The sequence below is a fragment of the Cornus florida genome, unplaced genomic scaffold (genome assembly GCF_030987335.1).
Source record: "Cornus florida cultivar Cherokee Brave unplaced genomic scaffold, ASM3098733v1 CherokeeBrave_3.0.0_Hap2_Chr11, whole genome shotgun sequence".
NCBI classification, from domain to species: domain Eukaryota; kingdom Viridiplantae; phylum Streptophyta; class Magnoliopsida; order Cornales; family Cornaceae; genus Cornus; species Cornus florida.
In genome coordinates, this window is record NW_026775581.1 from 128,204,486 (window position 1) to 128,219,589 (window position 15,104).

The 15,104-nt window shown below is 34.0% G+C and overlaps 1 protein-coding gene across 1 annotated transcript; it reads left to right on the plus strand.

Moving 5' to 3' along the window:
* The first annotated feature begins 2,481 nt into the window (after positions 1-2,481).
* LOC132283695 (zinc finger CCCH domain-containing protein 6-like) lies at positions 2,482-12,460 on the plus strand. Its single transcript, XM_059785695.1, has 4 exons — positions 2,482-2,991; positions 10,546-10,752; positions 10,889-11,013; positions 11,103-12,460. Exons 1-4 carry the CDS (start codon positions 2,941-2,943, stop codon positions 12,253-12,255), a joined length of 1,536 nt encoding a protein of 511 aa, XP_059641678.1. The 5' UTR covers positions 2,482-2,940; the 3' UTR covers positions 12,256-12,460.
* Positions 12,461-15,104: the final 2,644 nt, after the last annotated feature.

Genomic DNA, 15,104 nt, shown 5'->3' on the forward strand with positions numbered 1-15,104 from the left:
GCATTTAATGCAATGGATGAAAATATCCAGCAAGTTCCATGGCTCGATAAGAAGAAGTGACATTTTAGAGCCCTAGTGTCATCATGGCTGCCTAGGTAGCCATGACGCATGACACGGATTGCTGGGTAATATTCGAGACGTTTGAGGGCTATAAATAGGAGCCTGAAGGCAAGCATTAACGGCAAGAAAAATAAGGTATTTATGTTATCGCAATAGTACACATCCCTATCTCCACTAGCAACTCGTTAACCAGTTTATTTCTCCTCCTTCTTCTATCTCCATCTTTGGATCTCTCATATTTGTGTTCATAGATATCACCATTTACATAATTTTTATTGTGTTGTAAAAAGACCCTACTACACGTGTTTAGGTTGCCATTAAAGAGAAAAAAGAAAGGATTTAGATATATTTAGAGGGATATCTTATATCTCTAAATCCCTCATTTGTTATCCTTCAAAAAAAATGAAAAGATTTAAAGAAAAAAATAGCAAGTTAAGTGATATTTTCATAGTTCAAAAAATAATCAAAATAATTAAAAGGAAAAAAAAAAATTTGTTATGACATTTAAAAAAGATATGTTCTGCAACGTAAAATCCGTAACTTGTAACATAGATCTCCAAATGGATGAATAGTGGCTCTATGCGTGTAGTTCCGGAAATTTGATTTGCTAGTGAATTTATTCTAAAAAGTCATTGCTGAATAGCTGCCACTTCATTTCAAGAGGCTCAGTGAGATTATGAGTCCCATCTTATAACACATTTCATAAAAGGGTAAAGATAGTAATTTAATTGTTATCTTGTCTTGTCTCTCCCTTAAATTTCTATATTTTTCAAACAAAAATACTATTATTTTCTTTCTTTTTGTTTATAATTTATTCAAACATGAATTTTTAATTTTTTATTTTTTTCTCTCTCATAACTAACATTATTCTTTCTTCCTTTTCTCAATTGTTAATATAAACGAAGCTTAAGGATTGTTTGGTTGAATGAAAGTGAGAATCAAAATAAAATGAATGATTCCATGAGAAACCTTGGTTAGGCTATGTTTGTTTTCAAACAATAGAGAGACATATAAGAGTTTGGAGTAAGGGTGTCAATTCGTGTTTGCGGATTATAATTGTGTTGTGTCAATCTAAGAATATTTTATTCAATAGATAAACTCAAACACGGCCGGTTTAATAATCGTGCCAGAGACAACCAATACTAACTCAAACTATTTATTAAACGAGTTACATGTGTTAACCTGTTTGATGAGGAATTAAAAAAATGATACATTTAATACTTCATTAAACAATAAATGCTACAAAAAGTATATAAATCTTAATTAACCCAAATATTCATAGTAAGAAGAAAATATCAAATATCTCATAGTCAAGTAGATAAAATATAAAATATTTAAGGAAAAAAAAAAAAGTAAAAATCATAAGAGCATCTCCAATCGTTGTGTGTGTGTGTGTATGTGTATATATATATATATATATATTTTTTTTTTGTGTAAAAATGTGTCATGATAAATTTACACTTATTTTTTTTTTAGCTCCAATGGTTATTTTATATTTTTTTGTGTAAAAATATATTTCCCAATAACAACCAACCATGTGTCATGTCAAACTCCACGTAACTTTTACAAACTTAATATAAGGTTGATTATAGAATATATGTTGATGTGCCTGTGTAAAAAGGTTGTGTAAAATACACAATAATTTTACCTATTGGTGACGTGACAGTATATCTTAACAGACTGTTGGAGATAAAAAAAAAAAAAAAAAAAAAAAAAAAAAAAAAAAAAAAAAAAAAAAATTATACATCATACATGACAGTGTATATTTTATACAAAAAAATATTTTAACAAATGCTGGAGGTGCTCTTAGAGCATCTCGAACAGTTTGTTAAAATATCTTTTTGTGTAAAATATACACGTATGAGGTTTAATTTTTTTTTTTTTTAATCTCCAGCATTCAGTTAAGATACACTACCCCATCATCAATGGGTAAAATTGTTATATATTTTATACAATCTTTTTACACAGTCACATCATCATATTTCCTTTCTCCTCCATCTTTCTCATTCCATTAAGAAATCAACTCTATATTAAGTAGGTTTGTAAAAGTTATGTGAGGTCCATGCATGACAGTGGTTAGTTGTTAATTGTTTTAATTCAAATTTTTTGTATAAATCTATTATGACACATCAGATTTACTAAATAAATATATACACACACAAAGGTTGACGATGCTCTAAAGTTTGTGTTAAAATGATTTAACTGTTCATAATAATTAGGTCTAAATTGGTAACAAATTACATAGTCATATTTACGATTATGACGCATTAAAAGAACGGTTGTGTTATTTAAAAAATAACAATAATTTATTTAAAAAGTTAAGACTATAATTGTCACTTTAAGATTGGAGTACAAACATAAAAAAACAATAGAGACCGAATATCTCCATAAAAAGAAAAATGTATTAAAATTCTCAATCTCTCACTTCTGAAGAAAAATGAAAAAACTGAATCCAATATAGTCAGGCAAAAAATAAAAAAGGAAAAGAAAAATTTACAAATTATAATTTTTATGTCACATAAGAAGGTAACCAAAATTACTTATAAAATAAAAGTGACGTGCATAAATCAGTAACGGATAATAGAGGCGGCGCATCAGAGGATCTGTAAAGTACTACAGTACTAGATTTGCGAGGAAATAGTCCCTTTTAGGCTTCTAGGGTTTTCTCATCAGACCACCGCCTTATATAAGTATCTCAATCTTCGACTTTTGGGTACTCCATTGCCAAGAATAACAACAATAGAGGTAATCTTTAAAACTTTGAATCACTGAAAACTAGGGCTTTTAGTAAAGATTTGGTATATTAGGGTTTCGAACAGATAATCTGAAACCGGAACGGTTTGAGTTTAATCCGTTAAGCAATCTTGATTAATTACGAAGATGAAGAAATCGAATAGGGTTTCATGGGCTCCAGGAGTTAAGCTTTGTCAGGTACAGTCGCATTATCTTAATCAAACACTTTTTTTTTTTATTTTTTATTATTGAAAATTCAATTTCATGATCTTGATTTGTTCATAACAATGCTTTTCTCAGTTCAGTCCTGTTTACTGAAACTTCAAGCCATTTGTTCTCTCTCCGTCTAAACTTCCTAATCTTCAGATCAATTGAGTTCTCTTAATAGTTTTGAAAACTATTACGTTTAAGCCCATTTAGTTCTTTCTGGTTCTGTTTCATATTCTGCAATAATATATATTTTTCTCTAATATCGAGGAAACGTAAAGAGAAAGAAAAAGGAAAATTATGGTTCTTATGTTACACATATTGTTTTTGTTTTAGAAAAGTCATAAAAATATGACACCGCAAAACAACTGCATTAAATTCAGTTTGAAGCCCTCGTAATAATGATTTGACAAATCAAAATTTGTTTCATAGTGTTTCCAACAATTAAACAGAGCTCAATAAGAAATAACAGCAAATATGGTTTCGAAATTCTATATGGTGACTCTATTCTTATAAAAAAAAAGAAGACATACTATATGGAGGCTCTAAGCAAAGCCTGAGGGAGTTCTTTCTTGAATCCGTATACTAATAAGTGTAGTTTGTGCTTCCATAGCAAAAGAAGTGTAGTGTTGGGCTGCTGCCAATTTAAATTGACTAGTGATTCTTGGGCCGAACTTTCAAAGTGAATTGCTTGACCTTTACCAAAATATAAAATATAAGAGAGTGGAGGTTCTCACTCCCCTATATCCTTATATTTTCCATACATGACCAATCAAAACTTGTTGGTCAAGCAAATCACTTGTAAGTAACTGGCCAAGAATCACTTTAAGTAATTAATCATTTATCATTTAAAATTATATCTTCAAATTTTTTTACAAAGAATGCTACTTCTTTGTAACATGTCTCAAAACAGAGTGTTAAGGGCATGATGCTGGGATTCGTCCAATATATTGATAATTAAATTTTTCTTGTTTATCAAGTCCTCTGCAGTCTGCACATTACATCAAAATAATCATTGACCCCATTTATGCATGCATGTGGAATTGAAACACAAATGTTATCAAGATTCCTATATTCAAAAACAATAATAAGGATTAAATGTTCCAATATTTCACCAAGACTTTTCAACATTGCTTCAAAAAAAAAAAAAAACTTTACATGCTGCTGTAAGGTGGGGAAAGAGATTTCAAAGAGTTACAGTTTTTCAACTTTCCTTGTTCAAGGATAGATAACAACTAGAATTACTAAGATTATTATTTGAAAAGTTAATTATAAGTTGTAATTGTCCAAGATTTACAAGAGACTTAAAAATGTTTCAGAATCAAAGGCTTAAACTGGTTTGTTGTTATACACTTCTCGAAGGGTTTCCTGTGACAAGCTGATTCTGGGATACCTGTAACCAATGACAAGGATTTTGGTATGGCAAATGTAGAAGTACTAGTTAAACAGCATAACATCCTAATTTTTCTTTTAGGTTACCAGTCAGACAGTATAACATCCCAATTTTTTTTTAGAATTAGACTTTCACTGCCTAACCAGTGGTCATTATAGAACTGTCATTTAATTTCAGGTCTCACATTTAGATCCTCTGGCCCCTCTTTTAGCTACAAATATTCTTTAACTGGTTTAGGTACACCTTGTCACCCAAACGACATATATTTTACGAATTCAATAACGTGTAATAAAAGTAGAAGTTAAACAGAAGTGCTTTATACAGCTTATAATGTCTACATTTACTACTAGAAAGTTCAAAATCTACTTATTTTGTGTCTTAGAGGATGTACCTAGTTCGATAAATGAGCAGGAAAACCTTGTTGGAAGGTACTTATAAAAAAAAAAGGAAAACCTTGTTGGAAGGTGCATCCTTACTTTTTTCAGAATCAAATGTCTATGAGAAACATGTGCTGTAAACATCTGATCATGTCTTAGGATATTGAAATTTCTCCAAACAGTGGCTTTTGAAGAACTTTTTTATCTTCAAACTTCCAGAATACTGTATTATACTGTATTAGAATTTCCATGTTTATACCTTCAAGCCGGTTTGAGTTCTGACAAATTATTCTGTTATTAGCATAAACCAGTTAAGTGAAAAGTTTATTTATGTGTTAGTGGTGTTTTTTGATTTAAAATCAATTCACCCACCATCCCTGCAGGTGGATATGCCCAAATTTTCAATTTAAATTTGATATCATTGGTGGTACATGATTAGATGTGAGACACACAAATATCATTTTATGAGTGGCAAAATGCCAAATGGATTCTTGTTGAAAAGGAAAAAGGGGAAATGGATTGAAATTATCTAAATGAACCATGGTTGTTAAATGGCAAAATGGGAGTGGGCCTTCATACATAGAAACATGGTTGTTAAATGGCAAAATGGGAGTGGGCCTTCATACATAGAAACTTGGTGGTTGAATGAGTGATTCAAAAAGCAATTAGCATAGAAAGAGCCTGCCTGAAAGCTTTAGTTAAATGGAAGAAATAAAAGAATTCTTAAAGGTATGAATTAATTAAAATGAAAATTGAGAGGCCTGTAAGTGTATTAAAACATAAGGCTTATGATAATTTATATATACCAAGTATGTTGTGCCAGCAATGGAAGGTCAGAGCACAAGGCCAAAAAAAAAAAAAAAATGTTGTGCCAGCAAGGGAAGGTCAAAGCACGATTACTCATTTAACATACTAGAATTAGAGGGCAGGGGAGGGATGAGTATTTCAGCGGTAAAAAGAGGGGGAAAGGACTATGGAGCTAGCACCTTTGAGAGTGTGGGAGAGGAAGCTGAAGTGGGGGTAATGGGTTTTAAGAGTGGTATTCCTACTATGAAGGGTGGCAAAGTCATGTCCTTGAAGGGATAGTTTGAAAGCATGGCAAGTCTGGTGCTTCCTTAATGGCTATAACAAAAGATTCTTTTTTAAAAGGGAGGGGTGGATGGAATTTTTAGCATGAATAGGATATTGGGGGGAGAAAATGTTGAGTTTTTGATAGAAAAGAGGAAGGGGGTAGGGGTTGGGGTATTGGTATTTAATGGGTATAACAAAGGGCCTTTGGTTCCAGTAGGGAGGGAAAAGTTTCCCTCATGGGTGAGAAAATTGGGGTTGGACAAGCTTTCCTCTTTGTTTTTATAGTGGATTTAAGGTTTTAGTAATTTTGTTTGTGTTTTCCTTTTAAGGGTTTCAGGATTGTGCCATGAGATTGTTTAGGGGGAAGGTGAGGAAGTAAAATTAGGCAAAAGGGTGGAGGCACCAATTATGAAATCAAGAAAATGTTCGTATCTCATGGGATGAATGGAAAGGAGTAGCAAAATTTGCTTTAAAAAATTGGAAGGTAGATATTTTGCTGGTAGGAAATACACACACACACACACACACACATAACCTTTTTTAAGAATGCGGTGAGAAGTTTGTGGGATGGTTACTCATGAAATAGGTGTTTTCATATTGCATATTTATTTTGTGGATCATGCTTCTGCTTTTCTTGGGTTGGACGAGCATAGCTTTTGAGGCAACATAGGCATAAATGTCATCTGGCCAAGAGTAAGTTCATACATACACTCGGGAGATTTGGGCGGCAGAAAGCTTGGCCAATGTATTAGGGTGTAAAACAATGGTATAGAGGTTTAAGGAAAGGTTGGTGGCTTGGAAGAAGCCGCTCTTAGAGGGAAGGATGACTGATTAATTGCACCCTCTCAAGCCTTTCAACATACCTCAGGTCAATCTTTCTCATTCCATCCTTGATAGAAAAAAGGTTGAAAAAGTGTTGCAGAGATTTTCTACGAGGTATAATGGAAGACAAGTTTATATTTCATTTAGTTTATTGGGTTTGTCCATCAGGAAGCCAAGAATGTTTGATCAGTCACTACTTACAAGTAGTTGTGAAAATGCGGTGTAGATAAATCAGGTTTGGGAGAATAGTGGTGGATGGCAAATATGTGAATGCGCCTGGTGGTTCATGCTCTCCAGATGAGGCTTATTTCATTTGAGCCCTATCTACTTGCTGGCTTGACTTTACAGTCTTCACCTCAAGTCCGTACCCTCCCTCCACAAGCAAGGTTATGATGAAAAGCCTAACAACCTAAACTGCTTCTCCCGACCCTTTGTCACATCGGTAGAATGTGACAGGTGATTTGTTGTGGAAGTCAGAACATCCTTTGGGGTTGGCATTTGAAGGAAACATAAGGGGAGGGAGAAGTTCCAAAAGTACATTAGTTATGTGGTGGGTAGTGGGTGAGGTTTTGGCACAACTTGTATCGGAGGTTCCTCCAAAGCTGAAGTTCTGGGATTATTTTGGAATTGTAATGGATGAGGTTGCATTGGTCGTTGATTGTCCTATTTATTGTGTTTGCTTGCCATCAATGTACCAATTCATTTGATCTCCTTGAACTTCTGTCAACTTCGTATTCTCCCCTAAATATCGTCCCAATTCATGTTTAACTACTAATTTCCAGATCGGTGTCAAGAATTGTTGGATTTGGTATAATATGAATGATGGTATAGGATTTGTTTTTATATTTATGTCTTGTGTTCAGTCAAACAAGTAGGTAAAAAGTTGACTTATTTTTGTTGCTTTTGAGTGTGTGGGTTGAAAGACTTGTTGGGAACACAACATTCGGATTAAATTCCTTGGAAAACTAACATTCTAGCAATTTGCATGTACAAAAACTTCGATAAAACTAAATTTAGCAATTAAAAAAACTTAAAAGTTTTATAGGATGGAGGATGTTTTAAGGAGATGAAAAGAAGGATAGGGCCACATTGAGAAAAAAATACTCGCCTTTGATTCCACCCTATCACATTCCTACTCCATAATCTATATAAAGTCGCCCCCATTGCACTGTGTTATTATGCGGTGAACTACATTTCTGTTTCTTTTCCTCATGGCAAAACAATGTGTTCCAAGTATATTTTGTCCGAGTTTTTTCCCAGTGAGGCTTGATTTCTGTGCAGATGTGATATCTTCTTGTTTGCTTCGAGGAAATCTTGCATGTGATGCTCCATTTTTCTTTTATCTTGGTCCACTTTTCAGCATTGCTAAGAGATGCACTTTTGAGATGACAACAGGAGGGGGGTGGGCGGGCGGGTGGCATGTGGTTCAGTTGTAGCCAAATTCTTGTTAAATAATATGTTGTGCCAGATTGATCTAGTGTCAAAATAACATGGTTTTCGCCCCCATTAACTTTCAGGTGGAAGTGGTCAAGAAAAAGAATCTCATGTGTATATGGGATTATGGTGTACAATGCTCCATTATTAGTTGGTATCTGATAAGATTTGAAGTGTTAGAACAGTTTGAAATCTGTTCAAGTGGATATTACAAATTATATGTATCAGTTTAGAATTGTTTATAAAAGCTCTATTTGGGATATGGTTAATGAATTGAAGGTTTCCAATTACATGACATGTATGAATCTAGATTTCCTATATATCAGTTTCTTTGTTTAACCTTGAAATTGAGTCAAAAAACCACCAGGACTGCTTGATTTCTCATCTAATCTTACTTTCTTGTGCTTCAAAATTTACTTCTATAATAAATTCATCTAACATCTTGAAACTGCACTTTGAAGCGCGCCCCACCCCCCCCCCCCCCCCCCCCCCCCTCTGTTATTTATTTAAATCCACTGATAATAGTTTGTATGGATAGCTTTATATGTATGCATTTAATGAAGGAAAATATATTTCTCTCCGAAACTCCGAATCTGAAATTTGGATTTGGAGTTTCAGAGAGTATCATGGCTCTTAATGAAAGTTATCTTGTTATGTGACAAGCAGAGGGTTGGATTTCCTTTATGCCTTTTATTTTTTATTTTTTATTTTTTTATTTTTTTATAGAACCTTGCAGCAGTCTAAAACCATTTGCTGCACTTAATCTCTCAGCAAAAAATCTACTGTCATGCTTGGAAGTTTACTTATATTATTATATAGTTTATAATCAATTTATTCAATTTTTTGAATGGCACTTTTGAAATCCATTCTATAGTCTATAATCAATTTATTGAATTCTTGAATGGCACTTTTAAAGTCCATCAGCAATTGTTTGCTGAACTAAGTTTTTATGTCAGGATTTACCGTCCTTTCGGTTCAGTGTTGATGTTTTTGTTTAGTGTTTTCTTTAGTGATTCTCTGTTGGATTATATATTATGTTGGAAGCCTCTGCAGCTGTAGTTTGGGTAATAATTGAACGAAGCCGTTGGTGTGCTATTTTTTCAGAGCTTAACAGTAGCTAATTATTAGCTTTCATTGGGACATCTGTTTGATGATGGTTATACAAGAAACATATGTACAATTTCCATTTAATCTTGATTAAATTTTTGGTTGGATTAGATGGGAATCTTGCAAACCTTGGTGCCATAGCCCATAGGCAGTGATTCGTACACCTTTTTTCTGTATCAAGGGCCATCACACTTCCTTTCATTGTGCTTTTGCGAGCAGTCCTGTTAGAATTCTTAGAATTGTTTTGTTTATTGCAGCACTTGCTGACTACAATAATTGTTCGTTTTGTTTACCAACTACATTTGGTCACTGTCATGTTGCGTTGAGTTTTTAACATCATCTTTTGTTTACCGTTGTTTTCTGTAAGGATATTCTGGGGGTGCAATGTGCATCTTCATAGTAGTCAAGAATATTAGTTCCTTTCTTACATGTTGAATGTTACTGATCTTATAGAGTCATTGTAGTTTGAGGTGTCCGCACTTTTTGCATTAATACATCTCATGTTTCTTTATAGAATTTTTCTAGCAGCAGAAGTGTTTACTTCTGATTAAGTCATGATGAAAAGATAGTATTGTAGAATATATTGTTTCTTCCACTTGTGTAGGTCAGGATTGAGAGTTGTGGGCTTTGTGGTCCAAGCCTTGCTCAACGGGTGCAAAGGTCTGTTGAGGTTAATGCCTTACTGAAGTGAAGGGTTGTTGTGGCATGGCTTGAGCTTTTGAAAACTAAAGCCACATGTTTTGTGCCCTGCATTGTTTTTCTTTAAGATAATTGATTTAATTACGAGAAAGTAACTTATTGTAATTGCTTTAATTTGCAAAACCAACGTACTTTAGGGTTTCCCTAAATTGACTATTATGGGATTATGATATATATACAATTATATATAGTCTTGAAAACCTAAAATCTGTCTCAGAAGTTTGATTCAGGAGTATACTGATTTTTATGTTTCCAAAGAGAATCCTCTGGGCCTTTTCATGGGAGGCACGTTCTTTTTTGTCTTCCCTTATATTTTTTTTAGCATTTACGAGGATTATTATTTTCTTTTTTAAAATTGGAAGGGATGGAGGAGTTGGCATTTTTCAGGATGCATCTAGCATTGTTGCTGGGTTGCTTCATCTGCCTTAAATTTGCTTGGATATTTCTTTTCCCCACTTTTTTAGCTTTTATTTTATGATCTCGTTACCATACATTTGTGGACCAGATTCTTTTGCTTTCAGTCTTGTGATGTGGACTATAAATTCTGCTTCATTTATACACAGACAACACACATGTATATAAATGTCATAGTTCTATTGATTATGATTGTTTTTAACCAGACTAATACTTTTGATCAAACAGGTAAAATTGTTTCTATCAGACGATTTCCCTATAAAAGTTGGTGTCAAAACCCAAGATCATCTACAAACAAAGACATCATTATTGTTACATTCAAAGGGTGTGGACTCTGATGGCCATTCCTCAGAGTTTGAAGGTAGACATCATGCAAATGCATTGAAGGAGAAACTCTCCTGCATACCACAGATAAAATGGAAATGCCCTCCTAAAGTAAGCTCATATGATTTCCTGATTGTTTATTCGAACTCGTATACTTGCATTGTGAAAGTGTGACTTTGGACATAGTGATCTCAACTCCAACGAATAAATCTGGTGTAAACTGGTTTCCTCCTTTTTGATGGAACAGATTGTTTTGGATTGTAACTGGCATGTGGCTGCTGGTGGAGAAAGCCAAGAAGCAGAGACTCAAAAGCGTCGGGAAATGAGAGTGCTTGAAGCAGTTTACCCTTATTTTGCTGCCATTCCTCCCAGGTAAATTCTCTTTCCAGTTTTTCTGGTAGGTTCATTCATTATCTTGTTTCAAACAAACTTTATCCATCATTTTTCTAATTTCCATATAGCTCTTCTGTATCGTTGGATGTGGAAGAATGCCGTCAACATGATGATAGCCACACTCCTCTTGTCCCCATCACTCCCATTGAAGAAGGCAGTCCTGCAGATATGCTGTCTGATATAGCAGAACCACCAAATGCTTCCCTTAACTCGCAGCCGCTAACCTTGGCCCAAGGTGTGTCAATATCTGGAAATCCGAATACATCTCAATCCAACCCCCCTTCTCTAAAACCATCTGCCTATGAAAAACCTGCATTTGAAACATTTCCTGGTTTAGAAGCCAATGCTGCTGCTGCATTAGCTGCACTCGTGAAGAGCAATGAGCAGGGAAGCCTGATTGATACTGATTTGCTCATAAAATTTCTCAGTGACCCGAAAATGATAGAGAAATTGAGTAATGAAAATAAAGCTCCTGCCAATTTCGAAAATGCGCCAATATCTCGAACAAAGCCAATGATACCATCAATTCCCTTGCTCAGTTTAAAACCGGATGAGATTAAGAAATTTGCTAATAAATGTGAAGCGCCCTCGAATCCAGGTACTGCACCCGCCACTCAGTCAAACCTAGTGACACCACTGGTTCCATTCCCCAGCTCAAAGCCTAGTGTAGTAATGATTAATGAATATAGAGGACCTGAAAATAGTGGAAATGAACCTGGGTCAATTCAATCAACTCAGTTTTGTACCGAACCTGGTGTGGGTGTGCTACCGATTCCAATGTTGAATCCGGTAGAAAATATGGTGCAACCAGGCTTACCTGTGAAGCCATGTCGAATGGACGCAGTTCCAACATTCTCTTTCTCAGCTATGACTGCACCTCCCGCAAAGGACTTCAATTATTGTAAGAGTCTTATTAAACTACATGGAGAGAGGCCAGAAACTCAATATCACGACACAGTCTCACAATATGTGCTACCTTACAATGACTTGCGAGGCACTAAATTGGTACCAAGCATTAAGCCAATTGAATCAAACACGAAGAATCAGAAGCCTTGCATCTACTTTAATAGCTCAAAGGGATGCCGAAAAGGCTCTCTATGTCCATACAAGCACGATATGCGAAGTAAGTTGCGATCTGGTGGCGCCTTGGAGGCTTCTAGTGCAAAGAGAATGAAACTAGGTGGGGAAATTACTTGCACCTATAAAGTTTTTCAAAATTAATTCATAGGCTTTTGTACTTCTCTTCCATCTTTGCAAAACAGTTGAGCACCATTATCATTTGTTCTCTTTTGTGTATAGCAGTTTTTTACTTTTGGGATTTTCAAAACGTGGTGTCATCAATATCCAGAACATGAATTGTATTTATTAACTTCAACCCATCTATTCCACTTAACATTAAATTTGATAAGAAATAACTTTTTAAGAACATGTAGTATGTTATGTTGAATGGCCAATAAAATTGATCAGCTGATTGTATTGTGGGCCCGCAGTTGCGAGCTGGCTGTCCTAATCTCCCGACCCATTTTGCAATTTGCAATTTACAATTTTGGGCCCTCCACATCGTGATCCAAATGGAGTGGACTGGATCGTGAAATAAAAACATTCGGGTGCTCTAACATTAGCCGAACATAGAAATTGGTACTAAAATGCAATACTGTCTTTCACTTCAAATGTAATAATCTTCACACCCATTTCAAATCCATTACACTCCCTTAATTGATTCTCTCAACTTCTCCAACTGAGCAACTAAAGCAAAACATAGGGTTAGATAGCCACATGCTTTGTTTGCATGACCATATGTACAAGATATCACATATATATATATATATAATTTACTGAGGTGCTAATGTTCATCCTCATAAAAGAATAAAAAAAAAAATATAACCAGAAGTAGCAAAACAAGGGGCAGGACAACATGAGAATTGTGGGAAGCATAAACTCATTTGTGGTTTCAGTTTTCCATTTTTGATTTCAATGTAGTAGAAACCCATGAAAAAATTTAAAAGGGTTGTCAAGTGGGTAAGTCATTTGGTTCTAGTGCCTTGGAAAATAACTTGACTCCTCTTAGTGTAAACAATTTCTTAAGAGTGAGAATCAACTAAGACAAAAAAAAAAACCATGAAAAATTCTAACTCTGCAATGTGAAAAAGAATGGTTCCCTCTACATTGCGCTTGTCCCAATTTTCTTTACAATAAATTCATGATGCTATTTGAGGACATTATACATAATTTCGTTAGTTCATTTGGCAGTCCATTGAGGGTGTAATGAGATTCGTTTAATTATGACAAACCTAAGAAAAGATTTAGTGAAATATACCTTCACTTGTATAAGCTTGAACAAGATTAAACTTGCAATAACAAGGCCATACCAAACTGAAACAAGAGGATAAACCAAACAACCTAATATTCCTTATTTTATTAAATGTAGAATAGTAGTGACTTAGCAGTATTAGGCCTTTACTTTTACCGTACTTGTAGGTGAGTACCAACTAATAATGAAATTTTTTATGCTCAAATTTATTCCATTTACGAATTTATATTTATCGGAGTTTTTGTTTTAATATATATTATTCAATACAATAATTTCAATGGATAACTGCACAAAAAATTGTGATTTAGTAATAATAGTAATATTTGATAGATTGAGAATAGTAGAATTATTTACTCTTTGTCATCACATTCTACAACTAATAGTTATTTACAATTTTACAAAATTCTCCTGTAATTTTTTCCAATATTATAGAACGTTAGTTTTAGGTATAAACACTCTCACTCTTGTCATTCATCACTCACAACTCTTCACCCTCACTCACATTTGTTGGTTCCTATTTATAAGTCTCCTAGCTACAATTAGAACTCGATACTTACAAGTTTACAATATTTCTCTACAAGTTCTTCAATATAGAGAACCTTTTAACTTTCTCTACAAATTCTCTACACAATTTCAGAAATATTTTAAAACTTTACTATACTCTACACTTTACGTATGCTACAAGTGCCTCATCAACGGACACATGTTACCTTTAGTAAATTTGCCTAACAATTCTGGAATTATGCCCCTAAACAGTAAATATGTAGAGAAATAGAGAATTATATATTAGTCATCAATTTTCTTGCTTTGGTCAGTTAAAGTATAACTTGCTTTGACTAATCTTATGTAATTACTGTTGATAAAATAGTAATATGGACTGATGAACTTGGCCTCTCAGGTGGGAATATGTTGGACTTGTCACTGACTATTGTGCCATTGATGACTAAGGTATGAAATAGTAGTGAAATGGGAAAAGTATTTTAGATGAGACCATTACCAGTTCAGGCCCAACCCAAAAAAATATACCTTGGGCTTTAATCAACTTTAGTGTAAACTCCTGCAGTCGTGCTCTGAACTACTAATAGAGTGAAATCCAGCCCATTAGAAATCAGACTTTGTACTTTTGACCACACACTGTCTAAGCGAATGAGTTTACTCCAGCCCAACTACAAATCATACCTACAACTTTGGACCACTACAATCTACAATTTGCTTGGGCCTGAAATGCATAGCAGATCAGCCCGTTGGCACTGCTGCTGTTGTAGAAAACCACAAATTTTTTATTTTTTATTTTTTATTTTTTTTTTTCCTTCTTCTAATAAGAATGTATCAATAATTATTTTATTTATTTATTTTTTTTTCTGTTTCATAGATAATTTATTTAATTTTTTTCAATAAAATTGATTGGGTAAACAACACATGCCCCACATGGAACACCATATTAAAATATAAATAAAATATAATTTCGTTTGTTCGATGACCTACCCATATTAAAATTTTAGCTAACCATTTAAATAAGTAGCAACTGAACTCAATTTGTTTGTATATAGCTCCTATCTCATTCTGTGTACTCAATTTCTTTCCTATGCCCTCAATGATATTGACAACTTTGTGTTATTCCAACCAAGAGCTATGTGCACTATTTATTTGCAAAGACTTAAAGATCACAATATAACATTATATAGTATTATCTATAGTATTCTTCTTTTAATTTCATGATAAAACGGCTGGGTGCCACCACCTGATTTCTCTTTTATCA